This window comes from Periophthalmus magnuspinnatus, chromosome 3 (assembly GCF_009829125.3).
Source record: "Periophthalmus magnuspinnatus isolate fPerMag1 chromosome 3, fPerMag1.2.pri, whole genome shotgun sequence".
NCBI classification, from domain to species: domain Eukaryota; kingdom Metazoa; phylum Chordata; class Actinopteri; order Gobiiformes; family Gobiidae; genus Periophthalmus; species Periophthalmus magnuspinnatus.
Genome location: NC_047128.1, coordinates 28,801,493 through 28,829,489, shown reverse-complemented (window position 1 = coordinate 28,829,489; position 27,997 = coordinate 28,801,493). Strand labels below are relative to the sequence as shown.

The window sequence follows — 27,997 nt, the reverse complement described above, 5'->3', positions numbered from 1 at the left end:
AGCCGGTGTTCGGCTCGCGCAGTGTCAGTTTGGAGTAGCACAATTATGAAAAAGCAACCTTCCGCTGGAGCTGCAGCTGAAGCGGATCTCTCCAGCGTTCCCCGGGCTCTCCTTCTGAGGCCAACCGAGAGCACTGTCAATAGATGGATGCACGCTACGACACAGCTCTTCCTCAGTCTCAACGGTGAAGAGGATGGTAGGTGTTCTTTATAAACCCGCGGCTTGGGTCTGCTTTTGCAGTGTTGTCAAAGTGTTACTGGTCGAGACCGATAAGAAGTCCTGGAAGGCAGGTTCCTCAGACGTGGCGCCTAAAAGCGTTTGTTTCATCGCTCTGTTGTCTGGTTGGCAAATGTGCAATTGTTCGACTGGCTTAACGCAAGGTAAAGACATAAAAACGTCAGATTGTTTTCAAAGAAATAATCCTTGTCTACACGAGGTGTAGTGTTAGCTACAGCGAGCTAACGTTAGCTCGCTAGTGCTATATGAGCCATTACCGCTTTATATGCTAGGTATTTAACCTGAGCTAGCGTAACTAGCAAGGGATGCTATTTGAGCTGGCTGCTGTTGTCTGATTGTCCTTTTAAATCTGACAACTATATTAGGTTTTAATAACGGAAACCATTCTGCTAATTAAACCAGTTCACTCTGAAAGAAAATGTGCATGTAGGTTAATACAAGAGTACTTGGCTTACAAGCTTATTTATTTTTTGGTAGTGGATAGTGTATTTAACGATTCATGACCAACTTTTTGTTAAATTAAAAACGCCGACGATGCTGTAGATCACGTTTGACCACACACTTGTACAGTGAATGAAAGAGGATATTATTTTATGCTTGAATTTGGATGCAGTAGTGTTAGTTTCTCAATGTAAATAAATGCTTGCGTGTTTAATTGCAAGCAATTTGGAAGGGTTTTTCAGCGTTTTTGCAAGCAATTTGGAAGGGTTTTTCAGCGTTTTACTACTCGCTGTCAACTATAGTATTACATTATTACGTAGTATTACAGTATTACAGATGGAAATTAGCATTTTGCTAAATCTGGTGCAGCCATCTTTTTAATGTATCTGCACACTGTCCTTCAAATAAATAAATAAATAAAAAATAAATAAACATTGTCTATGTATAAACATTATAAGGGTTGATACGGGCGGGACTAAGCAAGAATACTTTCTTCTCCAGCCTTTTTCTCCCTCTGCTGGTGTTGGGTGGTCACATGATGAAGATTAGCACTAGAATACTGCTGCCGAGAGCATTCAGATAAAGCTGAGGGGTCTATCAGCTGTCCTGTGTGAACTCAACTGTTCTGTAGTGCTGTAGAATAATGATGCTAATTTACTATAGACTACCTCTTCCACTATTGTAATTACACAGTCATTAATTGATCAGATTAGAGTTGATTGTCATCACTGTTCTGTTTTCCAAAATGTCTTAACTTTTTGCATATTCTGGCAAGGACATAGTCCCACGCTCCTGTTTTGTCATGTCTTCAGTTAAAGCCTGTATTCCAGTATTTGCTCCACTAGTGGCAAATGCATCTTAACATCTCCTTGTGGTTCTAGTGCTGTCACTTTCCAGGTTTTGCTGGATCCCATGATCCAAATAATACAATAAAAAATAAATAAATACATAAATAAAAAAATGAAAGTTAAACTGAATGGAAAATTGAGAAGTAATTCTTAGAAGGCTGTTGGCACAAGTTAATTTATATTGTGGTCATAAGACTACAGAGCTATCTCTCACACTTGTGCCCTCTGGTCTGGACCATGCTCTGAAAAGCACATGCTGATAGTGCTACAGTCACTTTCCCCTGTGACCTACTAAGCCACAGCAGTCCAGGTCTTTATACCAAGGATTTAAGAAAAAATCTATTTAAAGCAATGTGACGGCACTTTTCATGTTAGTCTGTGTCTGTAAATATTTAAAACACACATATACACCCCCCCCCCCACACACACATATATATATATATATATATATATATATATATATATATATATATATATATATATATATATATATATATATATATATATATAATACACACACACATATATACATATATATGTATATGTGTGTGTGTATATATATATATGTGTGTGTGTGTGTGTGTTTTAAATATTTACAGACTAACATGAAAAGTGGCGTCACATTGCTTTAAATAGATTTTTTCTTAAATCCTTGGTATAAAGACCTGGACTGCTGTGGCTTAGCAGGTCACAGGGGAAAGTGACTGTAGCACTATCAGCATGTGCTTTTCAGAGCATGGTCCAGACCAGAGGGCACAAGTGTGAGAGATAGCTCTGTAGTCTTATGACCACAATATAAAATAACTTGTGCCAACAGCCTTCCAAGAATTACTTCTCAATTTTCCATTCAGTTTAACTCTTTGCAGCCATTGTTGACTTTTACAAGGAGAGGTTTTCCAGTAGAAGGCCATACTAATTATGAACTAATAATAATAATGATAATAATAATAATAATAAGGACTATCGGACGGCTTCAAAGAGATTCTGGCAAACCGTCCGACGCCTCAGGAGGGGGAAGCAGTGCTTCACCAACACTGTTTACAGTGCGGGTGGAGAGCTGCTGACCTCGACTGGAAGGAATACTTTGAGGATCTCCTCAATCCCACTGTCACGTCTTCCGAGGAGGAAGCAGAAACTGGGGACCCGGAGGCAGACTCATCCATCACCCTGGCTGAAGTCACTGAGGTGGTTGGCAAGCTCCTCGGTGGCAAGTCTCCGGGGGTGGACGAGATCCATCCTGAGTACCTCAAGTCTCTGGATGTTGTGGGACTGTCTTGGCTGACACGTCTCTGCAACATCGCGTGGCGGTTGGGGACAGTACCTGTGGAATGGCAGACCGAGGTGGTGGTCTCTCTGTATAAGAAGGGGGACCGGAGGGTGTGTTCCAATTACAGGGGAATCACACTCCTCAGCCTTCCCGGTAAGGTCTATTCCAGGGTACTGGAGAGGAGAATCTGACCGATAGTCGAACCTCGGATTCAGGAGGAGCAGTGTGGTTTTCGTCCTGGTCGTGGAACACTGGACCAGCTCTATACTCTTCATCGGGTCCTTGAGGGTTCATGGGAGTTTGCCCAACCAGTCCACATGTGTTTTGTGGATCTGGAAAAGGCATTCGACCGTGTCCCTCGTGGTGTCCTTTGGGGGGTGCTCTGGGAGTATGGGGTCCGGGGCTTTTTGCTAAGAGCTGTCCGGTCCCTGTATGACCGGAGCAGGAGCTGTGGTCGCATTGCCGGCAGTAAGTCAGACCTGTTCCCGGTGCATGTTGGACTCCGCCAGGGCTGCCCTTTGTCACCGGTTCTGTTCATTATATTTATGGACAGAATTTCTAGGCGCAGCCAGGGGCCGGAGGGGGCCTGGTTTGGGAACCACAGGATTTCATCTCTGCTGTTTGCAGATGATGTTGTCCTGATGGCTTCTTCGAGCCAGGACCTGCAGCAGGCACTGGGGCGGTTTGCAGCCGAGTGTGAAGCGGCTGGGATGAGAATCAGCTCCTCCAAATCCGAGGCCATGGTTCTCGACCAGAAAAAGGTGGTTTGCCCTCTCCGGGTGGGTGGTAAGTCTTAAGTGGAGGAGTTCAAGTATCTCGGGGTCTTGTTCACGAGTGAGGGAATTGACAGAGATTGAGATTGACAGGCGGATTGGTGCGGTGTCTGCAATGATGCGGTCGCTGTATTGGTCCATTGTGGTAAAGAAGGAGCTGAGGCCAAAGGCAAAGCTCTCGATTTACCGGTCAATCTACGTTCCTACCCTCACCTATGGTCATGAGCTCTGGGTAATGACCGAAAGGACAAGGTCGCGGATACAAGCGGCTGAAATGGGTTTCCTCCGCAGGGTGGCCGGGCGCACCCTTAGGGATAGGGTGAGGAGCTCGGTCACACGGGAGGAGCTCGGAGTAGAGCCGCTGCTCCTACACGTCAAGAGAAACCAGTTGAGGTGGCTCGGGCATCTGCTCAGGATGCCTCCTGGACGCCTCCCTAGGGAGGTGTTCTGGGCATGTCCCACCGGGAAGAGGCCTCGGCTGGCCTGGTAACGCCTTGGGGTCCCACCGGAGGAGCTGGAGGACGTGTCCGGGGTGAGGGAAGTCTGGGAGTCCCTGCTTAGACTGCTGCCCCCGTGACCCGGCCCCGGATAAGCGGAAGAAAATGGATGGATGGATGGATAATAATAATAATAGTAAGCCCAATTAATATCATTATGTTGAGTGTAGCTGATGAGAAATTGCACAGCTAAGCCAGAAACCATGTGTGCAACAGTCACTTTCCCCTGTGACCATACTGTTAGTTAATGACTTAATACATCTTTTATACAATGGATTAGAGTAATATAATTTCCTCTTACCTATGATAGTTATAGTGGTTCACCATTCTGTGTTGAAGCTATTGCTACGAATTTCATTCAAACAAACATGCTATTATTTCAGCACGTGCACTTTAATTCATTCTTTGAAAATGAAAATATATATTTAAAAAATAACATTCAAATAAAGTTATTTTTAAGTATGAATAAAGATGTTGATTGAGGAAAGTTTAGTGAACCTAGGCTCAAAGGAAAAGGAGGGAGGAAGTGTGTTTTTGGCAGGAGCTCTGGCCCTCATGTCTTCACTGCCAGACATTCTCAGGTGCCATGGTTACATGTTCACAGAGCACCGCCCACTTTATCTGCCTCTGTACCGTGTAACCCTGTGGGCTCAGGTCTCGTGGTTTGATTTGTAAGTTTTAAATTTCCAAACTGGTGGACTCATCCAAGCTACTGCCTCCATGTGGCTTCATCACCATCTTTTGTATGGAATGGATGGGAAAAGAATAGTCTTATTAAAAGTCCAACAATTACATACTTTAAAAAAAAAAAATGCAATGTACAGTAACATAAATCTGGTTATTAAAGAGGAAATATTGTGCAAAATCTTTTTTTTTTAGCTTTCTACTATGTTATAATGATGTTCTCTAATCAAAAACATGTCTGTAATTTTGATGTGCGATATATTGATGAAGAAAATATAGATCACTGACACAATAACCCAAGAGCAAATTTAAAGCATAAAAACAATTCTGAATTGTTGTTTACATTATAGTTAAAAAATCATGAGCTGCAATACATAAAAAGCAGAATAAAACACTTTAGTACTTAGTTTGTATCTATAATGAGTAATAAAACTGATTTATTAAACCTTTTATTACTTAAATCTTATCGTATAGCTAAAAAATAACCAAAAATTCCCCAGTAGTGCAAAAACATGGTACACAAGATAAATACTGACCCCAAAAATATTGTAGCAGCTTTCATATATTGAAGCATAAGTGGATATAGTAATTATCGTGACAAGTGTAGTGGTGTGCAGTAGCTTCATTAGCAGGATGCAAAGAGAGGAGAGACTCAGAGCTTCAAAACTGAAATTGAAACTTGTAAAACATGTTAATACCTTGATTTCGGTGAATACAGTAGTTTCAAAACAATAAAAGGTAACATGGTGATCATCTTATGTGTTAGCAGTTAATAGAAGTAAATTACCCCCTCTTTCATGAAATTATTAGTTTTGGTTGACCCTTTAATGTAACTTTACCATTAAAGGTACATTAATGGTAAAGTTACATTAAAGTTACATTAAAGGTTCAGTTTATCAGACTCTAACAGTTTAAAATGAATGTACCAAGTAATTTAAGCATGAAGTTCAAAGGAGACTTGTTGCTGCCTCCCAGAGTTTACTGTTGAAATTAGTGTTTTTGAGTCCGACTCTGTGCAGCGTGTGTTAGGTGCAGTGTGTGTGGGTGTGTGTGTGTGTGTGTGTGTGTGTGTGTGTGTGTGTGTGTGTGTGTGTGTGTGTGTTGGATGAATCACAGTTGGTGGGGTGTCCTCAGTCGACAACAAGGTATATATCATGCAGGCCTCTGCCCATCTTCTAATCCCCTCTCTATCCCCCGCCTTTGCGTCTCTTTCTCCTCGGGCTGAGAGGGTAATATCTAGCCTGTCCCAGACACATTCATCTGCTTCTTACAGATTAACAGTGCAGTACAGGAGCTTTCACTTTTTAACTGAGACCGGATCTGTGTGGAAACCTTAAGTCGACTTTAAAACCTGTTTGTAAATGTTGGATGGATCTTCAGTGTGACGAAGGGACAGAGTTGTGGTGACTGCGGTTTGTCCAGGAGATGCATGAAGGAGTTTTGGTATGTTCCTGTACAAAGCCCTTAAACACAGAGATGAGGAGGACATCCAGGTATGCACTCATTGGTCACTGGTCAAGAGCTGAGTTGACCCTTTATTTGAACTGCTTCACACAAGCCACTGCCATTTAGTTAAACTTCTCTTGTGTTCAGGAGTTCATATACTAATCATTGTGCTGGGCTTAATGCAGCATTTTTTCTTTTAGCTCAACTGCACTCCTGCTAGTTAGTCATTTTATTTATTATTTCATTTCTTCATGTCATTTTACACATGCATTCTCTGAGCGTAGGTGACAGCTAATGTCAGTCAATGCTAATCACCCTCAACAAACTCATATTTTCTAGTCCAGCTGTGGTAGTAGTATGCAGTATGTAGTCCAATGAGCTTTTCAAAATGATGTTTGTATCAGTATTTTAGCAAATGTTTTATGATATGGAAATTTAGCATTAACTTACTCTACATAACTGGTAAAGTCTTTGTTTGGTTGATGGGTAAAACAACTTGTTGGTTTAAGTGATGTGATTTTCTGAGTTTGTACTTGTCTAGAATGCGGTACCTACAGGTCTCTTGCTTTGTGTTTAAGAAGATTAGCTGTACTAATCGCTCTCAGAGGCTTTTCAGGAATCGCAACTTGGAACAATGAACATTATTAAATTCCTGTGGCATAAGTCTTTTGGATAGATGATGGAAATAACACTTACATTATTTAGGGTTCACAAATTTTCCCAATACTTTTGTATTTCTTCGTCATATTTCCTCATCAACAAATCTAGTTCATTTGCAACATGGCCAAGTGGCATTAAAGATATTTGATAAAATTAGTCAAATTATGATACTAAAGTTCAATAATTTCTGTTTGTCCACAGTCCCAGAAACCCTGGATAGAGAACACATTCTGCAAGCGAGAATGTGTGTATATGCTCACTGTGTCCAGAGAGCCCCACAGGTATGTGACTCCACTCTGGCCCCTTCCCAGAAATACTGCAGTGTGAGGCCACTGATGCTCTAATTGTACAGAGTGATAAACTCTAACCACCACTTTCCTACAATCAAGGCACTTACAATATGTGTGATTTTCAGAATAGTCCCAGTTTCAAAGAAGTTATATCATCAAGTCTTTCACATTTCTATTGTCTCGTTAGCATCAAAGATCGATGCTGGTGATATTTTATGATGGAACACAATTCACTGCAGATACACGCTGGTATTTGACATGGTGATGTTAAAATGGAATATACCAGCGCTATCATTGACATGTCAAATAGGTCCTGACGTTCAGAAGCACATTTGACACTACAACGCTTCTCATAATTTTCTATTAAATACACAAAGTACTTGCATGGTGCACCTATTTAGAAGTTATTTTCTTTAAAGCTTGATCTAGCTTGTAATGCATTTTGTTCAACTCAAGGGTATATTTCACACTGATCTTTTAAATATAATTTCAGATGCCTTCCAGGATGTCAGATTTGCCAACAGCTTGTTCGGTAAGTATTAATTCAACTCATGTTTTGTCAAAATAAATTAAAATTTTAACTGTTGTGATGCTATAGCATTTATATGCAGCACTGAGCTACTGCATGATCTTCAATGAAGTTAACCTCCTGGCTTTTGTGTCACCCTTCAAGTGCATTTATAGCAATAAGTAACATGTAGAACTGTTCTTTCAAATGCCTAGGTGCTACTGTGGGCGACTTGCACGGCAACATGGCTTTACAGCGAGCATTGCTACAAAATATTCGGACGCGAGGTTGGGTGAAAATGCCAACCTGTCAGTGCCCGAGCTGGAGGAGTGGTCATTGGAGAAACACACAGAGGCCAGTCCCACAGATGCCTACGGTGTCATCAACTTCCAGGGAGGCTCTCACTCGTACAGAGCCAAGGTGAGACAGCTTTTACATATGCACATTATGCAGATCAAGAATTACCTCTAATGTGTTTTACTTGGTGCTATTTTGAACATTTACAGTATGTGCGTCTATCCTATGACTCGCGGCCTGAGAACATCTTGCGTTTAATGTTGAAGGAGTGGCACATGGAACTTCCTAAAATCTTGATATCTGTCCATGGAGGAGTTCAGAATTTTGATCTTCACCCCCGCATCAAGCAGGTGGTGGGAAAAGGTCTTATAAAAGCTGCAGTCACCACTGGGGCCTGGATTTTCACTGAAGGTGTCAACACAGGTATACATTTCAAAAGTCATCATTGAATCTCTTTGACTGAGCTATGAATGTAAAGGCAATTGATTGATGGTTTGCTTTACATTATGGGGATCACATATATCCAACAGACCCTCAGACCACCAGACCAGCAGACTTATTTCTTTGGTGCGCTGATATAGCAGAACCTGTAATACTGTCCCATAAGCATATCATTTGGCTGTTTTGTGCCCGAGGTGTGTCTACAGCCGCAAAGAGCTGCTAAGAAGCTGTGGTCTATTACAGTGTTTAAATCATTACTCACAGGGGCCATTTACCCAGAGCCAGTGATTACTCTAATGCCTCTTTGGCACCCAGGGCAGCCTGGAAGGGCTCACAAATTACTGCTGAATCTCCCTTATCCATTAGTTTAGAGTTGTGGTTCAAAACATCAGTGTTATACATCTACATCATTTCAACTTTAAATTTGAATTCTTAAACGTAACAGTGAGTTGAAATAAGACATACTTGCTGAGCATTCTGCTGTCAGTTATTTAGTCTAATTAATTTGTATTGTTGATGGCTTCCCAATTAAACCACATAATGAATACATTTCTGCTTTGTGTCCTCTATAGGAGTAGCAAAGCATGTTGGGGTTGCTCTCAAAGAGCATTGCTCAAGATCTTCTAAGAAAATATGCACTGTTGGCATTGCTCCATGGGGAGTCATTGAAAACAAGGATGATCTCATCGGCAGAGATGTAAGGCTCAACTTAATTATTTTTAAACGTTTTCTGTGAAATATGAAGAAGTCATCATAATTGAGTCATTATTTGTCTCTTTCTTGGCTTTTGGACTTTGGTGCTGCAGATTATCGCTCCTTACCAAACACTACTGAACCCTCTCAGTAAACTCAACGTTCTCAATAATCTGCATTCTCATTTCCTGTTGGTGGATGATGGCACGGTGGGGAAGTATGGAGCAGAGGTCAAACTGCGCCGAGACCTGGAGAAGCACATTAACCTCCAAAGGATACATGCTCGTAAGATTACAATTTAAAAGGGTTGCTTTTGCTGCATGAATTGTAATTGCAACTTTATTTAGAAAAAATAGCATGTTGAACAAGGTGCTACAAAGTTCACAGGAAGGATAAAACATTCAAACCTAGCTTTTTCTTTGGTGTGCAGGTATTGGTCAGGGTGTACCTGTGGTGGCCTTAATCTTAGAAGGAGGCCCTAATGTGATCTTGACTGTCCTGGAGTATCTTCAGGAGACTCCTCCAGTCCCTGTGGTGGTGTGTGAAGGCACAGGCCGTGCTGCTGACATACTGGCCTATGTCCATAAGCAAACTGAGGAGGGAGGGTAGGCAATTCCACGCAAACATGAATGATATGTTTCACAAAAATGCTACGGTTTGTAGCCTCTACTAAAAGAGTTGAAAGTTTACTTAATATTTATTTTTAACAGAAACCTTCCTGATGGAGTGGAGACTGACATCATTGCAACTATAAAGAAAACATTTAACTTCAGCCAGAGTGAGACCATCCACCTATTTCAGAACCTAATGGAGTGTATGAAGAGCAAAGAACTGGTAAATGTGTAAACCTGCAATCGTCACAGTTTTAACCTGTTAATATATTAAATCAAGTAACTGCAGCATTTGCTATTATGTTTTTAAGAGGTTAGAAAAATCGTAATTTAATCCAATGTTGATTGTATCTACCTTCTTGTTTCCTGTAAAACAGATAACTGTGTTTTCAAGTTCAGAAGAACATCAGGACATTGATGTAGCTATCCTGAGAGCCTTACTTCAAGGTTGGTCAAAGACTTAAGATGGCCTTTTTTATCTTCATGTAACTGATGAATGACTGCTGATAAATTTGAGGTAGACTCTACTCTACTATATACTATACTATGTTATGATTTTAGAAGGACAGTTGACAGTAGAAGGTTGGGGTCTCAAGATGGTATGTTTTCTTTGTGGCATAGATATGCTTTGAAAACAACGTATCACATTTTCCATTGAAGTGGTTGTTGTAAATTGATCTGATGACAAAAAGTTAAACAATTTCAGTTGAGGGCCAACCAACCATCTCTTTGTCTGCATATCTCCTATTAAACTGGCCCTGTTTCAAGAAGCAGGTCTAGTCCCAACTCGGTTTAACCCTTGCAAGAGGACAACTCAGACTTTTTATTTTCACACACAGAGTTAACTTGAACCCTGAGTGGATCACCATGGTAACTGACTCTCTCTTTCTTCCTCTAACCTTGAGTCTAACCGATTTCCACTTTCACACGTTTTGTTTCAATTAACTATTTGTGAGATAACACATGTACTTAAGTTTATGAGTTTGATGTCAAGCAAATTGATCAATTAATTTAATTAACTGTTACTTATCAAATGAGATTTGCAAAATCTAAATGTAAACCTGTTTTCTGAAACAGGAAACACTGGTTTGGCTCGATCTGAGATCCAGATTTAAACTCAGGGTAGCTCAACCTGCTTTGTGAAACAAGGCCATTATCTGTTCTCTCAATAAAACTTTGGACCTGTCTTCTATGTTCCTTTCAGTTGCAGAGTTGCAGGAAATGACTTTGAAGGTTCTTGCATTATTGTCCATGCATCACAAACAGAATTTCTGTTTATGTTGTGTAATTATTAACTGTATCTAAAATACAGACATTCTCAACAGGGCATGACCCTCACAAAGGTAACTTCAGTAAAACAGTAACAAACAGAAAAATAAACTTCCCCACTAGTGTTTAGTTGACAGATACAGAAAATGGATGTGACCTGAAACACTTCTAACAAAGTTTTATGTATAATTTCAAAATTAATGTCTTGTTCCTTCTTTCAAATGACCATTGCATTAACCCACTGAATGCATTTAGTGGGTTAGACATTCTGCATGTTTTTTTTTTTTTTATCTGTGTCGGCCCTCTCTAATCCAGAGAGATGTGCGACTCAACTATAATTTTTTCTTATTTTATTCTTATTTTTTCCAGGTACAAATGCATCTCCCTTTGATCAGCTAGTCCTGACAATGGCTTGGGACCGTGTTGACATTGCCAAGAATCACGTGTTTATTTATGGACAGCAGCTAGTGGTATGTTTCTCTGTGCAAGCTTGTCTCCCAGTCTCTAGAGAGATTTGTTTAATAAAAATGATCAAAAATATTTGCTGAAACGGCACGATTAGAGTAACTAAGGGGCAACATTAGGACAAGCTGCCCTGAACTTTGTTTTTATTTATTTTTTATATAGCAGCTTTACAGGCTAAACTTACTGGTTGTTGCTTAATAAACATTGACTCTGCTTGGCATACATACTGGATATAGCATTCTGTTGTTGCAGGTGAGTTCTCTTGAGCAGGCTATGCTGGACGCACTTGTGATGGACAGAGTGGAGTTTGTGAAACTGCTTATAGAAAATGGTGTGAGCATGCACCGGTTTTTAACCATCAGCCGACTTGAGGAGCTTTACAACACTGTAATGATTCAAACAACCATTACTGATACATTGGTGGATTGTAAAAAATGTTTACATATTTATTTTACAGAAACAGCACCCAAACAACCCTACACTTTTACACCTGGTTCGGGATGTGAAACAGGTTGGTTTCTTTCTTTAGCATTGATTTTAAAAAGTGAAATTATATGAAAGTACTATCCTTTTATAATTTATTCCTTTGGTACCTTTCAGAGCCATCTCCCTCCAAACTATAAGATCACACTAATAGATGTCGGCCTGGTTATTGAGTTTCTGATGGGTGGGACTTACAGGTGCAATTATACTCGGAAACGCTTCAGAATCATTTACAACAATCTCCATGCCAACAACCGGGTATGAGAATCTGCTGCTTCATTGTGTTTTACAATTGCCTGTAACATACCATTCATTACATTTAATTTAACTTTTAAAAAATTTTGAATATGCAGCGGTCAGGGCGGCACATACCAGGTCCTGGTTCCCATTTACGAAAGACTCATGAGTCTTTTAGCATGCAAGCTGACAAGAAGGAAAAAACAAGGCACAACCAATTTATCAAGACAGCACAGCCATATAAACCAAAGGTGAGACTTGGTAGATGCATGTTTTAGTCAAACCTTCTTCGAGACTTAATATAGACCCTGTAAAATATTTGCCTACATTTTAGCCTGAGACATCTATGGATCAAAACAAAAAAAGAACCAAGGAGGAAATCGTGGACATTGATGATCCGGAGACACGGCGTTTTCCTTACCCTTTCAACGAGCTTCTTGTGTGGGCTGTGCTTCTGAAGAGGCAGAAAATGGCACAGTTCTTTTGGCAGCAAGGAGAAGAAAACATGGCCAAAGCATTGGTGGCCTGCAAACTCTGTCGATCCATGGGCTATGAGGCTAAAAAAAGTGATGTTGTAGATGACACATCTGAGGAGTTTAAAGAATATTCAAAGTATGTTAATGACATGTTTATGCACTTATTATCTCACAGCTAACAGTAACACATTGTTTTTTTAGTGAGTTTGGAACCCTGGCTGTAGATCTACTGGAACAGTCCTTCAGACAGGATGAGACAATGGCCATGAAGCTGCTAACCTACGAGCTCAAAAACTGGAGTAATTCCACCTGCCTCAAACTGGCTGTTTCATCCCACCTTCGGCCATTCGTGGCTCATAACAGCACCCAGATGCTGCTGTCAGATATGTGGATGGGGCGGCTAAACATGCGGAAGAACTCCTGGTATAAGGTCTATGCACGCTTTTGTCTTTAACAATAACAATAATGAACTAAACTAACTAATTGAAAGTTGCCCTAATCACATTAACCTGTGAAAATAAAACCGTGCACTGAATAGACCTACCTTACGTCCAGGTGATTCTGAGTATCCTGGTGCCTCCTGCCATCCTGCTGTTGGAGTACAAATCTAAAGCTGAGATGGCTCATATTCCTCAGACGCAAGATGATCATCAGATGACAATGGAAGACAGTGAAAGTAACTTCCAAAACACAATTGAAGACATTCAAATGGTAGTTTTTAGATTCTCAAACTCTATGGTGTGCCATTTTACAGCATTACATATGTTTTATCTAACTAGTTTATGTCCTTACTTTACAGGATGTGTTTAAAGAAAGCAGAACACATGACCATGTTGAGGGTAAAAATGACATGGAAACTCAAATTCGGTCCAGAAAACTTCCTTTAACCCGGAAAATCTATGCCTTCTATCATGCTCCCATAGTAAAATTCTGGGCCAACACGGTATGCATAAAAAGGTGGAAGTTACATGCACTCTTCATCTTAATGAGGAGGCTTCTCTTTGCCCACACTAACGGTCTTCTGTGTGACTATCCTCTCAGCACTCTCACAGAAAAGTAGTGTGGACAATTGTATTTTGGGGAGTGAAGTAATAACTGTACTCAGTTTATATGAGGAAAATACCATTTTGATGATTATTACTCTAAAATATAAAATGTGTTCTCCATAGTAAAGTACATGATATAAGAAATAGAAGTTACTATAGCCGTAAGAAGAGTAGTTGTACAGTAGTCATAATCACATTGTGTCATTTGAATCCTTTCTCACATGCATTTGTTTATATAAGCCTGAGGCAAGTTCACATGAACCCAGAGGCCACTTGTGTTTCCAGGAGCAGGTGACTGAACAGGCTCTTGGACTGAGATGGGTGTTTAGACTGTAGATACTATCGCTGAGAGTTTGAGCTTATCTACATCTGCTGTTCATGTGTCGTGACTTTACATTAATACCTTATCTGCGTACACAAATGGCTTGTCGAGCCATGGTAATTCTTTGAATATATTAAGGTCAAAGCAGCATGTCAGTTTAGGCCATAGATCTTCTCCCCACTGTTTTATTTATAAATTAACATATTTTAATCCAATGCTAGTACAAAATTCACAGTTCAAGATAAACTACACTAGTTTCAGATGGCATCACTTTGTAAAGCATACAGTGATGCAATACATTAAACATTCCCCCTTTCTTAAGTTAGAAGTGTATCGAGAGAAATATGGACACAGCTCTTAACCACTCAGCTCACCACCAGCTGAGCTCGAGGAGCTCTTCAGTCCATTGAATACTGTTGTGTTGTTTACCTTTTAAGGGCCTAACATTACTCAAAACATTAATTAATATCTTCTTCACTGTATCTGTTGGCTTTGACATTGTCTTGTATTAAAAGTCTACACCCAAAGGGGAATACCAATGACCAAATGTTGTCACTAATAAAAATGGTGTCTTGGTTTGTCAGCTTTTCTACATTGCCTTCCTGATGCTCTACTCGTATGTGGTACTGGTCAGAATGCCTGAATGGCCTTCCCCCCAGGAGTGGATTGTCATTCTCTACATATTTTCATCTGCCATTGAAAAGATTCGGGAGGTAATTTACCTTTGGAGCTTAGTTCAAAATGCTATCAAACACTAACTGCATTATTTGTCTTCTGTTTTTTAGATGTTCATGTCTGAGGCTGGCAAAATAAGTCAGAAGATAAAAGTGTGGTTTGGTGAATATTTTAATGTTTCCGACTTTGTGGCAATTCTGACTTTCTTCATTGGCTTTGGTCTGAGGCTGGGTGGAGAGGATACCCGCAACCCTGGAAGGACAGTTTATTGTCTCAATATCATCTTCTGGTATGTGAGACTGCTCGATATACTCGCTGTCAACCAACAAGCTGGACCCTATGTCATGATGATTGCTAAAATGGTGAGTCATGTGTATTAATTTTTTTTGTTATTTGGTGACAGTATGGCTCAACCGATCTGTTAAATATGTGAAACATGTAACATGTACCTGTTAAAGGTTAAGGGTCAAACAAATATACCAAGATGATAATGTCTGAATCATTTTCAATATTTCAGCATGCACCTATGTTGAAATCAGGTATTACCAGTTAATGTGTTTGAGCCTTCATACCTGTAGAACCATCGTCCCTGTGCTGTGTTGTGAATGCCCCCTGCTAGATTAGAAACACTGTTTGTGCCTATCCTGAGGGCGTTACTTCAGTGGTCAGTTTTTTAGCACCAGTCTGGTTTGTCTAGTTTGACTGCCAAACTGAGTCTCAACTTGTGACATAAAACCCAATGTAGGCTCCGTGTACTGATGTGCTGTTGCCTCCCTATGAAACAGCAGTAAATATGTTCTCACTACATGTATCACATGTATTTCAGGTGGCCAACATGTTTTACATAGTGGTGATTATGGCTATCGTGCTGCTAAGTTATGGGGTACCCAGAAAAGCCATTCTGTACCCACATGAAGATCCCAGTTGGACGCTGGCCAAAGATGTGGTGTTCCAACCATATTGGATGATGTATGGGGAGGTGTATGCCTATGAAATCGATGGTAAGGAGGATGAACCTGGTAGGGAAGATTACGAGGGTAAGGACAATTTTTTTCAAAGCTTCTCACCAGAGCACGAGAGCTGATTGTCGCACAAAAAGCACTGAAAATTAAACCCACTCAGTGTAATCATTGTATTACTCTCAGTCTCATTCACATGTTGAGATCCATGTGCAGAAGCTGCATCGACTGCCTTGACGCTGCAGGATATGATCTGTGTAAAAGATGGCAATTATCTGATCAGTCAGTGCATTTGAAGCTTAGGTGGAACAAATGTCCAATTAAAACTAATTTCTCACCTGGTTTGTTATGTGTAACAACACAATAGACCAGAGATGATTGATTTTGATGGGAATATTGATTTGGAATACCTAAAGGTTTGTGCCATCTGTTTAAGTATTGTATGTTTTCAGTGAGATTAATCTCATTTTGTTTATGTTTGCACATGTTATATTTTTCCCAAAATATGTTCTAACTGTAGCCTCAGTTTTTGTATTTTCTAGAGATGTGGTGCAGGTAGTGAGTGATTTTCTGTATTGTTATTTCTTCCCACAGTCTGTGCCAACAACAGTGATAGTAATGTTAAGAATTTATGTGCAGCTGGAGTTTGGCTGACTCCTCTGCTGCAAGCTGTTTACCTCTTTGTACAGTATATTCTAATGGTTAACCTCCTCATTGCCTTTTTCAAGTGAGTGATGGCACATTTGTTTTTAGATTGTCGTAACTTGTTTTTAAACTATATTTTTATTTTTTATAGTAACGTCTACATTCAAGTGAAGTCCATCTCAAACCTTGTGTGGAAATACCAGCGATACCATTTTATCATGGCCTACCATGAGAAGCCTGTTCTGCCACCTCCATTTATTCTCCTTTGCCATATATACTCTCTGTTCTGCATGTGTAGGAAGCGGAAGAAGGAGAACACTTATGGACCAAGTACAATCACTGTATTCTTTCTAACTAACCCAAATGCAATAAAAAGTTAAATGTTCTCTACATGCCATTTTCTTTTTTATTTCAGAGCTATTTCTCACTGAGGAAGACCAAAAGAAGCTTCATGATTTTGAAGAGCAGTGTGTGGAGACATACTTTCATGAAAAGGATGATAAGTTTCACTCTGGGAGTGAGGAACGCATACGCCTTACCTCTGAAAGGTACCATAATGAACCCTGAAATCATGTAGTTTACTAGTTACCCTTCAGTGTCACAGAGTAAGGAGCATTGTCAAATTTAATGCTATATTATTGTCATTTTCAGAGTTGAGACCATGTGTATGCAACTAAAAGAAGTTGGGAACAGGGTCAACTACATTAAACGTTCTTTGCACACACTGGATTCTCAGATTGGCCACCTCCAGGATCTCTCAGCTTTGACGGTGGACACTCTTAAGACCCTCACTGCTCAGAGAGCGTCAGAGGCCAGCAAAGTCCACAATCAGATCACCAGAGAACTGAGCCTTTCCAAAAATGTAGTCCCCAGTATTGCTCCTGTGCCTATGGACACTGGACCTCTCTCCAAATCATCCGTGATTGGAAAATGTAGTTTAGGGCCTTATTTTGGCTCCTCCTATCCTCAGACAGGAGTTAATATGGCAGATTCTCTGTTTGGGGCTTCAAGTGAAGCTGGTCGCAGATTCATTGGAAAGGACCCTAGTCTGAGTCCAGAGAAGAGGGGCTTGTTTGGGCTTGGGCCATCTGCTGTAGAGGCTGGCTCCTTGAGCAGCGCTGGCCCCAGTGCCTTTGTCCAAAGTGCTGTGGCCTTGTCCCCTCCGGAGCTGCCCCTCCGAGGCCACTCTCTCACACAGAGTAAGCTGAGCCGTCCATATGAGCCGGGCTTTTCCGACTCGCCCTCCAGCCTGCCCAATGTGCCCTCAGGTGGGGCTCTCTTCCACATCAGCAGCACCCCCTCCAGCCAACCTCAAATGACTTCCTCTGGTTTTGACCAGGCGCCCATGCAGCTAGAGAGCACAGCTGTAGAGTTTGGGGCGTTTGTGGGTAAGTGTCACAAAGAGGAAGGCTCTTGTGTAGTTGCGAGTGAGTGTGGGTGTGTGTATCCTACTGTTATTGTTATCTCTAAGACTTCAGGCTCTGCTCAGCCTATTCGCTTGCCTGCTTGCACTGCAAAACCTCAAAACAAAGTGGGCTTCAGACAAGGGGAAGGGGCGGGGGGTTTCAGTGGCTATGACAACCCAGCCTTCTGCAAAGACGAGGTCACAATGGATATCCTCAGCAGAAGTGAAGAAACTCATCTTAATGCATCCTGGGGCATTACTTCTGAAGTAGCATCAGAGAACCAACACAGACACATAGAGCAGGGAGAGCCTTGCTGGGCTCCCTCCATGTGTGCAGGTCAAAGCAGGAGACATGTGCTAAACCACAAGAGGAAAACTGCAAGTGTGCCCAGTTCAACAAGAGGTTTGAGTCTGTACTAAAACTTGCTCTGCAGGGTGCTGGTGCCTGTCCATTTTCAGATCACCATGTTCTGGTCCTAGTAGGTTTGTCTGTCTGGGCTCTTATATTTCGTGTGGGTGTGGCATCATTAAAACGTACAGTACATCTTCACATTTGGGCTTTTCTATATTGATCATGGTATATTTTAATGCTTTTGTATTGGGGAATTCTGACTTGACCTTTTGTTTTCACACTAAAGATGGGAAATATAATTTGTGAATAATTGTCAAGGATAAAAATTGTAAAATAAATAAAAATGGCTAATAAACTAAACTTTTTTTTTTTTTGCATTTCAGGACATAAAGACAGTTTGGAGGTCGAAGACTCTTCACCTAAACCTGGCTGTAGCACACAGCAAACGCCAGATGCACAAACCAGACCACAGGTAAGCCTCTTGGTGTTTTAAAAATGAGCTTAGTCTTCTGTTCAATGTTGGTACTTGTTTCCACAGTCTGAAAGCCATGGTCACATGAGAGCAGTCAACTCTTACGCTGGCTTCACAGAATTTGGCCGAAACCCTGGTTTTCTCCATCCGGACTCAAGTAAGACAGTTCTTTACACACGCACGCACACACACACACACACACCCCCAACCCCCCCCCCCCACACACACACACACACACACCCCCACACACACACATATATATGTATATATTTATTACTATTTATATTTATATATTTATTACTTGAGACTATTTTATTTATGGATTCTATTTGAAGCACTAAGAATTTCTCCAAAAAATATTTTCTGTAGCTTTGAAGAGGGACAAGAGCAGAGTTTCAGCTGAAGACATTCTCATTCATGAGGACCCCAGAACTACTTTACTGGTAAGTATTACATCATGGATTACACTCAAATTTGCAATGACCATAATTGTGTTAAATCTTTCATGTAGTTGTGGACATGTTAACATCCTATGTAAAAAATGTCTCCTCTAAATCTTTTTATTTGTCCATCAGGAAAGGGTTCAAATCAAATCAGCCCAAACTAGTAGGCTGTAAGTATCAGATTTAGACTTATACTATATACTGTAACAGGATATTTTGAAGTATTGCCACACTAATGTGTTCATATATTTTTCATACACACATTTGACTAAATGATCAATAGTTTCTTTGGGTTACAGATTAGATTGATGGTTTTACCATGGCTAATTATAATTAAATGATGATAATAAACACTAGAACACTATTAATAGTTTTTCATTGTCATCATTTAAGTATTATCTTGTTCTATGATGTTATAATTACTCATTTTATTTTACGGTGTTGTCTTGTCAGACAAGCACCAGGTGAAGATACTTTGAATGGTAAGATGTTTATTTATTTATTATTTTTTTATGATTAGTTTTGCTACAGCAGCATCTTGGCATCTTGGCATCTCTTGCTTCATTGTTATACTTTATAGTTGGATTAAAATGGCATGGATTGTTTTAAAAGAATGAAAATAAGCCCCATTGACACATTCCTTACATCAAGTTTGTTGTGTGTAGCCCCCTCCCTTTCATCTTGGCATGGGTTATTTTACCGTTACTATGGCGAGGTTTTGTTTTGGTTCACAGTGCTGTTTTATTTCTGTGGTTCCAGCCGCAGTTTCTCTGTACACGCCTCGGCACACTCACCTTGGAGCCAGAAAGGACTGTGAGTAACCCTCACTGACCGATCAAACCATCAATATTTTAGGCAGGATAATTGGACCACAAATTTCCAAATCAATTCAAAATAATTCATCCTCAACCAGATCCAATGACTGAAAACCATTTAGCTTGTGATCACCGCACCCTGATTTACAGATATTCACTTTTAGAAGAGTTGTGCCTGAACCTGAGCTGCGTGTTTGTGGTAAAGCAGGAATGGTGTTAAAGAGGCACCTGCTGGACTATGCTGGAACTACACTAGATTTTCCTTTATCTGAGCTTGTTTAGACTTTTTACGAAACTAGTATCATTACTACTTTTATTTTTATGTGAATCTAATATTAATAATGTGTTTTATAGCTATTGGCTCACCGTTTAAACCCATGGAAAATTATCAATACTCAGGTGAGACATATTTAAAATGTATAAAAAAATGCCATCATAATTTGCCTTTGCCCATAATCAATATTGTGGTGAATTGTTGATTCAGCTGTGGAGCGGAACAACCTAATGAGGCTGTCCCAAAGCATTCCCTTCACCCCGGTGCCCCCTAAAGGTAAGACCTGGTACTTTTCAGTTTGCCAGATACATGATGGTAATAGGAAAGTAAGAAAAAGCTTTTAGGGCTTCATTTGGGATAAATCTTCAAACATCAAATACCACATATTTCATATATATTTACATAGCTGTTTACACTGTATGCTATTTTGGATTACAAGAGATTTTCATGGAAAATGGAGTGGTTAAAATCTCATGAGTGTGCAATCATTAAACAGAGATGGCAACAGTGATGGAAAATAAAAGCTTTACCAATAACAACTAAGAAAATGTTATGGGTATATTTATTAATACTATCTTAAAGTGTAAATGTTTAGTTTTTCATTTTGGACACTCTAGTGTTGTCATTAGGTGTTAGACAAAAAAAGTAACTAGCCAGGATCTATTTTTACCTGGGAAAAAATGTAACATGAATGTAAACATTTAATGACATTTGATTCCATTTCATGCTTTTGTGTCTTTAGGTGAACCTGTCACTGTGTATCGCCTAGAGGAGAGTTCTCCTAACACAATAAACAACAGCATGTCTTCCTGGGCCCAGCGTGGCCTTAGTGCCAAAATTGAGTTCCTTAGTAAAGAGGAGATGGGTGGTGGTCTGCGTCGCGCTCTCAAGGTCCTCTGCACATGGTCCGAGTATGACATGCTCAAACCAGGCCACCTGTACATTGTCAAGTCCTTCCTTCCAGAGGTGGTTCAGACCTGGCAGAGCATCTACAAGGAGGAGACTGTGCTGCATCTTTGTCTCAGGGTAAATACTTTCTGTACCACTATTCTACTGGCTGGTTATGTTCAATTATTGCACACTAATTACATTAATGCAGAGAGTGGTGGTCTATTAAGATTAAAGCACTTAAAACGTTCTTACATTGGCTACATTGACATTGGCTTTTATTTTGTCTGTTTTTAGGAAATTCAGCAGCAACGAGCTGCCCAGAAGCTCACATTTGCCTTCAATCAAATCAGGCCTAAAACAATTCCTTATTCACCAAGGTAATTATTCTGGAAACAATGCTACAGCTAAATGCGTTGCTTCTAATATTTAGTTGTCATTCTCAGCCTGGTGTTGGTTTGATTTGATGCAAAGGACACCTGCTTTTTTGCCCAGGTTTCTTGAGGTGTTTCTGCTCTATTGTCACTCTGCTGGACAGTGGTTTGCCATAGAAGAATGCATCACTGGGGAGTTCAGAAAGTTTAACAACAACAACGGAGAGGAGATTGTTCCCACCAATTTATTGGAGGAGACGATGCTGGCTTTCAGCCACTGGACGTATGAGTACACCCGCGGGGAGCTGCTGGTGCTCGACCTGCAGGGTGAGTCTGGGGTTAGAAATAAAAAGATGAAAGGAAAGACTGTTGTAACAGGTCCCCTTGTCTTTGTTCTGGATGTTGTAGGGGTTGGGGAGATTTTGACTGATCCATCTGTCATCAAGAGTGGTGAGAAGGGGTGAGTGCTGATGCCTACATTTACACCTTTTGTTTTAATAAGAATAATATGGTGATAATATGATAATAATGCTGATTCATGTAACTTTGAATGTACTTTTCAAATCAATTTGATGTTTATTGTGGTTCATTGCTCTACTTTTACTGTATTTGACTGCTGCAGGTCATATGATATGATTTTTGGTCCTGCCAACTTGGGGGATGATGCCATTAGAAATTTTCGTGCAAAACACCACTGCAATTCCTGCTGCCGGAAACTCAAACTTCCTGGTGAGTTTAAGAACATCTGTAATTCTGATGTGGTAGTTAAGACAACACTGACAGGACTGTGCTTTTATCAGACCTGAAGAGAAATGAGTACACTCCGGACAAGGTGTCATTCCCCCAGGATGACCCTGCCAATCCAGGGGGTGGAGTTAAGGAGTCCCACCAGTCCCTGAGGCTCATGCTTTAGCTGAAGGACCCTCACCCTCATCACTTGCCTACATTGTTTTTATCACTTGATGTTGAAGCCAAGGAACTTGACGTAAGAATCGTGTGTCTATGGAAATGAGTGCATGCAGGCTGTAACGTCTTTTGTCCCCCAAGATGCTGTATATTATCATTTTAATTTTTATTTTTAATACATGAATGGGAAACTATTTTTAACATGTTTTATACGTTTCTGAGTGTTTATGAACTGGATATAAATATATATATGGACAGGTACAATGTTATTGTAAAGGCTTTATTATTTATTACATATTTTGAAAGGTTGCCTTGTTTAAAAAATATCAAAGTGCATTGTTGATCTGCTACAGCTGTTTGAAGACAGCCTGCTGACAGATCACCACCACTGTTTTTAGAAGTGTATTTTTGACTTGTCAGATATTATTAAAATATACAGGAATTTAAAAACACATTTTGGGCAGATGGCAATGCAACTTTTACAGAGCAATGTATGTTATTTTATTGTGTTTTAAAGTGTTCCAAATATTTCTAAAGTTTTTATTGTTACAGAGGTACTATTGCTATCTTTGTCATCAAATGTTGAGCAAATTACAATCTACTGTATCTTATAGATACTAAAACTTGGCATGTGCTGAACAAATGAAATATTTTATTCAGGGGAATTAACTAAGGGTATTACTGTATACATTTTGTACACGATATCATTTTAAAAACAAATAAATTACTAAAACAAATATTGTTTTTTCTTAAGAGAATTTTGTCAATGGCTTTAGTTCTTTGATACTGTACTCGCTCATGGGTTTCCCTCAATGTTCCTCTAGGTACTTTCCTTTAGACAAGAGGAAGTGAGGCACAATGGTGTGGTTAGCCAAACATGTCAGAATATACTGCTGATGCCGCTGTCAAAAGGCGCTGTTCCGTTTTCGCTTTGCTAATAACTTGCTTTCATAAAGAAATTAACATTTGTATATACATGCCGATTTGTCAATGGAAAGACCCCAATTTCCCAGTATCCACCTAGTTATGAGCAACAAGCTTTGGTCTGTAGATAATTGCATTATCATGATAATATTAGATAGGCAAAGTGCAAAGCAATGGTCCAACCAAGTGCTATGAATTAAAGAACAGGCAGCAAGGCACCTCTCATTTATGACAGTACGTCTACATATCAAAGCGGAAGACTCTGCACAACTGCACATAAACCAGTCTATGGAGCATCTCTGGTCTCTGGATTTAAATAAGGCAAACTCTTTTTGATTGAATGATTTTATTATAAAATAGGTGACAAATAAATACAGCAAGAATGTAAAAATATTAGCTACTGTATAAGAGTTGTGAGGGGAAATGTCACTGCAGTGTTTTTGTCCTATATAATAGCCCTAGATGTAAATTGGTCCCCGTTTTGATGAATCATGGTGAAGCATCTTACTACAGGCTATAGCACCGTTGGGCAGCCCTTAATGCTGCACACCTGTTAAAATTATGAAAACATAACATTTCACATGAATGTAGTTAAATAACACATGGAAAAGAAGCTCATGAGGGCCACTGCTTTACAGTCAATATAAATATAATATATTAATTTATACATAGTACATTTAGATGGCTCTAATGCACATACACAAATTGGGTAAACACATGAAATAAAGGCAGCTGTCAAATTTGAAATCAAGTTAAAAGCTTAAGATTAACCAAAATGTTCCATTTAGCTGCACAACTGAAAATACACACTGACAAATCAAGTTCAGCCTGTGCTTTAGTTCAACCTACGATATGCACTCACATCACTTGCTCCTACACTTGAAGGCAATGACTTATTTTTTTTACAATCTTTAGGAGAAAGCGACTTGCGCCAGTATGTAATGCATTTAGAGTCAAGGGATGTGCAAACATTCAGTTGACAGGAGATCTCAAACCCTGAAATTACAACAGTATAAACATGTCTCCCAGCATCATTGTGGTTTTGAACTTCTACCCAATTGTGCCAAATCACATAAGAATCAGAGAGTTTAGTTGGGTGGGTTCAAAGTGGGCAGCTAGCGCACCAAGAGAAAGGTAAGCCCAGCTAAACCCACCCCAGCAGCAGCAAACAGAGCGGTCTTCATCGACGAGTCCTGGTCCACCTTCCTGGCATGACAGGAGAACTCACAGAAGCCTCCCTGGAAACAAATAGTGGACAACACCGACACATTAATTCATAAGTGCTGCTTATGACAATTGTGTAACCTTTGTATCCTCTCACTGAATGAACACACCTGCCCTTCTCCAGGTGCTTTCCCTATAACCCTCTCAAACTTTCAGTTTGCACATGAGGTACGAGCACTAGACCGTTACTTAGAGTCCATCTGGCTGAGCTGTTTGGCGCCTGTTGAAAGCAGCTGCCAGCTGCAGAAAGAAGCTGTGTGTTTGTGTGTATGTGTGCTTGTGTGTGTATGTGCGTTTGTCTGTGTATGTGCGCTTGTCTGTGTATGTGCGCTTGTCTGTGTATGTGCGCTTGTGTGTATGTGCGCTTGTGTGTGTACGTGCGCTTGTGTGTGTACGTGCGCTTGTGTGTGTACGTGCGCTTGTGTGTGTACGTGCGCTTGTGTGTGTACGTGCGCTTGTGTGTGTACGTGCGCTTGTGTGTGTACGTGCGCTTGTGTGTGTACGTGCGCTTGTGTGTGTACGTGCGCTTGTGTGTGTACGTGCGCTTGTGTGTGTATGTGCGCTTGTGTAGGAGAGGGACAGCCCATTCACAAAAGCACACATTCAAGTGGAGCCGCAATGATTTTAGTGTGAATGTAGCATTCTCTGTCTGCCCAAAGTAGTCATAACATTTTAGACTTTTCCAGTAAGACCAGAGGTTTAAAAATATCCTTTTGACTCACTGTGACTCATCAAGCTCATAATGCTATATGCTGACAATTGTTTGAGCACAACTATAACAGAAACTACTGAATCCTTGGAAGTTTTGTTCGCAAGAATTCCACCACATTTTTTCATAAAAGAAAGTAGATACCATGGCTCCTAGTAACAAAGATTAAAATGTGATAAAAAGTTGTTTAGACCTACCCAGCCACCGTTTTCCAACAGCCAGTCCCTCTTCTCTTCCCCCAAGTAATCAGCTATAGTTTGTGCCAGCCGCCTGCAGTCTGAGGGCACCTGTCCCAAACCTTGAACTTGTCCAGGGTCCAGCCCTGGTCTGCTACTCTTCTGCTCTTTTATGTGTCTGGCCAGCACCCCAGCAAAGGTGAAAAGGGACACAACCCTTCCCCAGTTCAAGTGTCCATCTCCCACCAGCTCCTCCATGACCTTCCGGAGACTGGAGCAGGGGTCCGGCCCACACTGCTTGAGGAAGGTCTGGCTCAGAGAGTGGAAGCGTGCCTTGTGCTGGGCCTCCATGTCCTGGCCCAGGCGCCTCATGGCAGAGGCTGACCCGCTGGGAGGTGGAGGAGCTGCCTGTGGGCCGCTGCAGCACAGGCTCAGGTAGTCCTCTGCCAGAGCCAAGGTCTCTTTCCACAGCCCACACGACATTTTCTGATAGAAAACAAGCCAGGTTAGATACACCATTAAATATAATGAAAATGTGATATAAAGGCAATTGGTAAATCAGTAAACACAACACAAATAAACCAAATAAACGTGAATTATCTTAAGACAATTAACAGTGCCAATCTAAACCTAGTGACAGATTTTCCTACATTAGGCGTCGTTCTTCTGGTCCAGAATTATATGCTTTTAATTTAAATGTTCCATATCAGCCTGGTTGTCTAATGTTAACAATTACAAGCAAATATAACAGGCCGCAAGAACAATGTGTGATGCTTTTGTGCGTAACGGGTTAAGCCGTGAGACGCAGGGACTCAGCCGGCTTCAGATTTCAGGGTTACACAATATTTACAGCATAAAATACAGGCTTATATAAGAGGCACTTTGTTACAATATAATGGCTGTTTTATAGATGAGTATAAACCCGGTGAAGTTGTATTTGTGTGGTCTGGTTGTGCGCTGCTTCTGTCACAGACCAGAGCAATGGAGGACACAAAGGAGACAAGTAGTGCGCGACTACACCTACAATGAACACCAACCACAGCCCACGTCTACGCCTTTAAACTTTACATTATCGCCCATCCGAATCCTGATGCGTTCATAAACCTAATCTATATGGAAACAATGACATAAATGTTCAGAGTGTTTTATTTTAGAGGGATAAAATAAAGACTTACCCTCCCAGCGATATCAGGCTGCGCTCTGCACGTTGGGCGGCGGAAGGAGACGTCGCTTCATTCAGTGCGTCTCCTCGCGGACTGCGCATTTATCACTGACTCCGCCCCCTCGATACTACGCACAACCATGCGCCCATTCAACAGGCGCGCGCAGAGCCGCAAAAAAGCACCGCAAAAAACACCGCAAAAAGCACAGCGACACCCACTCGGAGTCTAAATCGAAAAGAAAAGAAATACATCACACATCCCTGTAACACACTTGGCCTCTGCGTCACAATAGTCAAAATAAATCAAGAATACATCAAATATTTATGCATTTATGGACATTAATTGGAAACCTGTTTGGCTTTTACCGAGGAAATACTTTGTAACTAATAAGATTCGTGAGGTTTGCCTGAAAATCCTACATAGATGTTACCCTGTCAATGCTGTTATTTCAAAAAATTTCGCTTAAAAATAGATCACCTTTGTTCACTCTGTCATAGCCAGGGCCGGTCCAGCCTATAAGCAGACTAAGCAGCGGTTTAGGGACCCAAGGCCAGCAGAGGGAGCAGAACATAACATACAACAAGTTACACTATAAACAGTGCTCATGTGTTTACAGAAGCCTATATCTTTGTATTTGTTTGTTTTGTTTTTTTATATATATATAGTAGCAAAATATCTGCTGCCCACATTTGTTTTATCTATGCGTTTACAGCGTGAGGTGCGCTGAGGCCGCTAAGGTACTTTTGAATGGCTGTTTTACAAGTTAGATTAAAACATTTCTGTCTTTTGGTCATATAAATAGAAACACAATTGGACAAGGTGATGAGAGCAGGGTTATAATGTTGTGAAATGCGAGTCACCAATAGCTGAGTCCAGGGATGTCCACTGTCAGAGACACATTCTGCTTAGGGCCCCCTGAAAGCTCGGGCCGGTCATGGCAATGAAGAAACGGTCACCCATGTGTTTTGGATTGCTCTAACACTCAAGTCTTTTGGAATGATACTTATGTTAGTGAAAAGAAAGCCTGATATAAACCTACAACTTAATGCAAAACATATCATTTTTGATGTTTTTGAAAAAGATGTGGAAAAAAATATACGTATTGCATCTAATCCTAATCCTCTCAAAATATCATATTCATTGTTGTCAATTTTCTAACCAGAAACCCAAACTTACTGTATTTAAATCCCTTTTGTCCTCTTATATAATTTCTTTAAACAATTGTTCAAACCCAAAAGCCCTGAAAACAAACAAGGAATCTGGTATTTAAAATGTGCTACTGTATTTATCTTTTTACACTTATTTAATATTTTTGTACATGTCGTATGAATCCAATGTAATGTAATGCTTAAGCCTCTTGCCATTGTTCACTGTTTATATATTTGTAATAAAAAATAAATACATAAAAAAATAAATACATTAAAGATTAACCATACTTTATTATTATTATTATTTTTATTAGATGCTCCTCTTTTACATTACTTTGCCAAATGTACAACAAAAAAGAGAAAATGTAAGAGATGGGAGATGTGAGGTGGACTGGGACTGTGACCTTTGACCAAAAACAAACACGTAGAGGATTTCAATCAGTATTGGGGGAAA

General features: G+C 40.3%; 2 protein-coding genes across 3 annotated transcripts; one reads left to right on the top strand and one right to left on the bottom strand.

Annotated features, from left to right (window-relative positions):
- Positions 1-11: 11 nt before the first annotated feature.
- trpm7 (transient receptor potential cation channel, subfamily M, member 7) lies at positions 12-22,910 on the top strand. 2 transcript variants are annotated; one of them, XM_033990496.2, is made up of 40 exons: positions 12-196; positions 7,055-7,134; positions 7,637-7,675; positions 7,867-8,071; positions 8,158-8,371; positions 8,962-9,086; positions 9,196-9,367; positions 9,513-9,687; positions 9,793-9,916; positions 10,071-10,140; positions 11,332-11,432; positions 11,680-11,814; positions 11,885-11,938; positions 12,028-12,168; positions 12,264-12,398; positions 12,482-12,759; positions 12,825-13,053; positions 13,179-13,334; positions 13,423-13,566; positions 14,576-14,704; positions 14,777-15,028; positions 15,493-15,667; positions 16,220-16,352; positions 16,422-16,600; positions 16,686-16,818; positions 16,922-17,658; positions 18,411-18,499; positions 18,566-18,656; positions 18,869-18,942; positions 19,075-19,112; positions 19,396-19,424; positions 19,702-19,755; positions 20,112-20,156; positions 20,242-20,307; positions 20,774-21,057; positions 21,217-21,299; positions 21,415-21,620; positions 21,702-21,753; positions 21,916-22,022; positions 22,094-22,896. In XM_033990496.2, the coding sequence occupies exons 1-40, from the start codon at positions 194-196 to the stop codon at positions 22,204-22,206; spliced, it is 5,649 nt and encodes a 1,882-aa protein (XP_033846387.1). In that variant the 5' UTR covers positions 12-193; the 3' UTR covers positions 22,207-22,896. The 2 variants fall into 2 exon arrangements, with proteins under 2 accessions (XP_033846387.1, XP_033846396.1); XM_033990505.2 differs by lacking the exon at positions 19,702-19,755 and having other exon boundaries at positions 22,094-22,910.
- Positions 22,911-23,452: 542 nt separating this feature from the next.
- bcl2l10 (BCL2 like 10) lies at positions 23,453-26,484 on the bottom strand. Its single transcript, XM_033991650.2, has 3 exons — positions 26,408-26,484; positions 25,254-25,718; positions 23,453-24,361 (listed from the first exon to the last, which is right to left on the bottom strand). Exons 2-3 carry the CDS (start codon positions 25,713-25,715, stop codon positions 24,239-24,241), a joined length of 585 nt encoding a protein of 194 aa, XP_033847541.1. The 5' UTR covers positions 25,716-25,718; positions 26,408-26,484; the 3' UTR covers positions 23,453-24,238.
- Between the last annotated feature and the right edge of the window lie 1,513 nt (positions 26,485-27,997).

Excerpts from the sequence above, each read along its gene's own strand:
- trpm7 (XM_033990496.2), top strand. Across the intron at positions 9,087-9,195 it reads ATGATCTCATCGGCAGAGAT|ATTATCGCTCCTTACCAAAC; the intron begins GTAAGGCTCAAC and ends TTGGTGCTGCAG. Across the intron at positions 19,756-20,111 it reads CCTTGGAGCCAGAAAGGACT|CTATTGGCTCACCGTTTAAA; the intron begins GTGAGTAACCCT and ends TGTGTTTTATAG.
- bcl2l10 (XM_033991650.2), bottom strand. The coding sequence starts at position 25,715 with ATGTCGTGTGGGCTGTGGAAAGAGACCTTGGCTCTGGCAGAGGACTAC. Across the intron at positions 24,362-25,253 it reads TGTTGGAAAACGGTGGCTGG|GGAGGCTTCTGTGAGTTCTC; the intron begins GTAGGTCTAAAC and ends ATTTGTTTCCAG.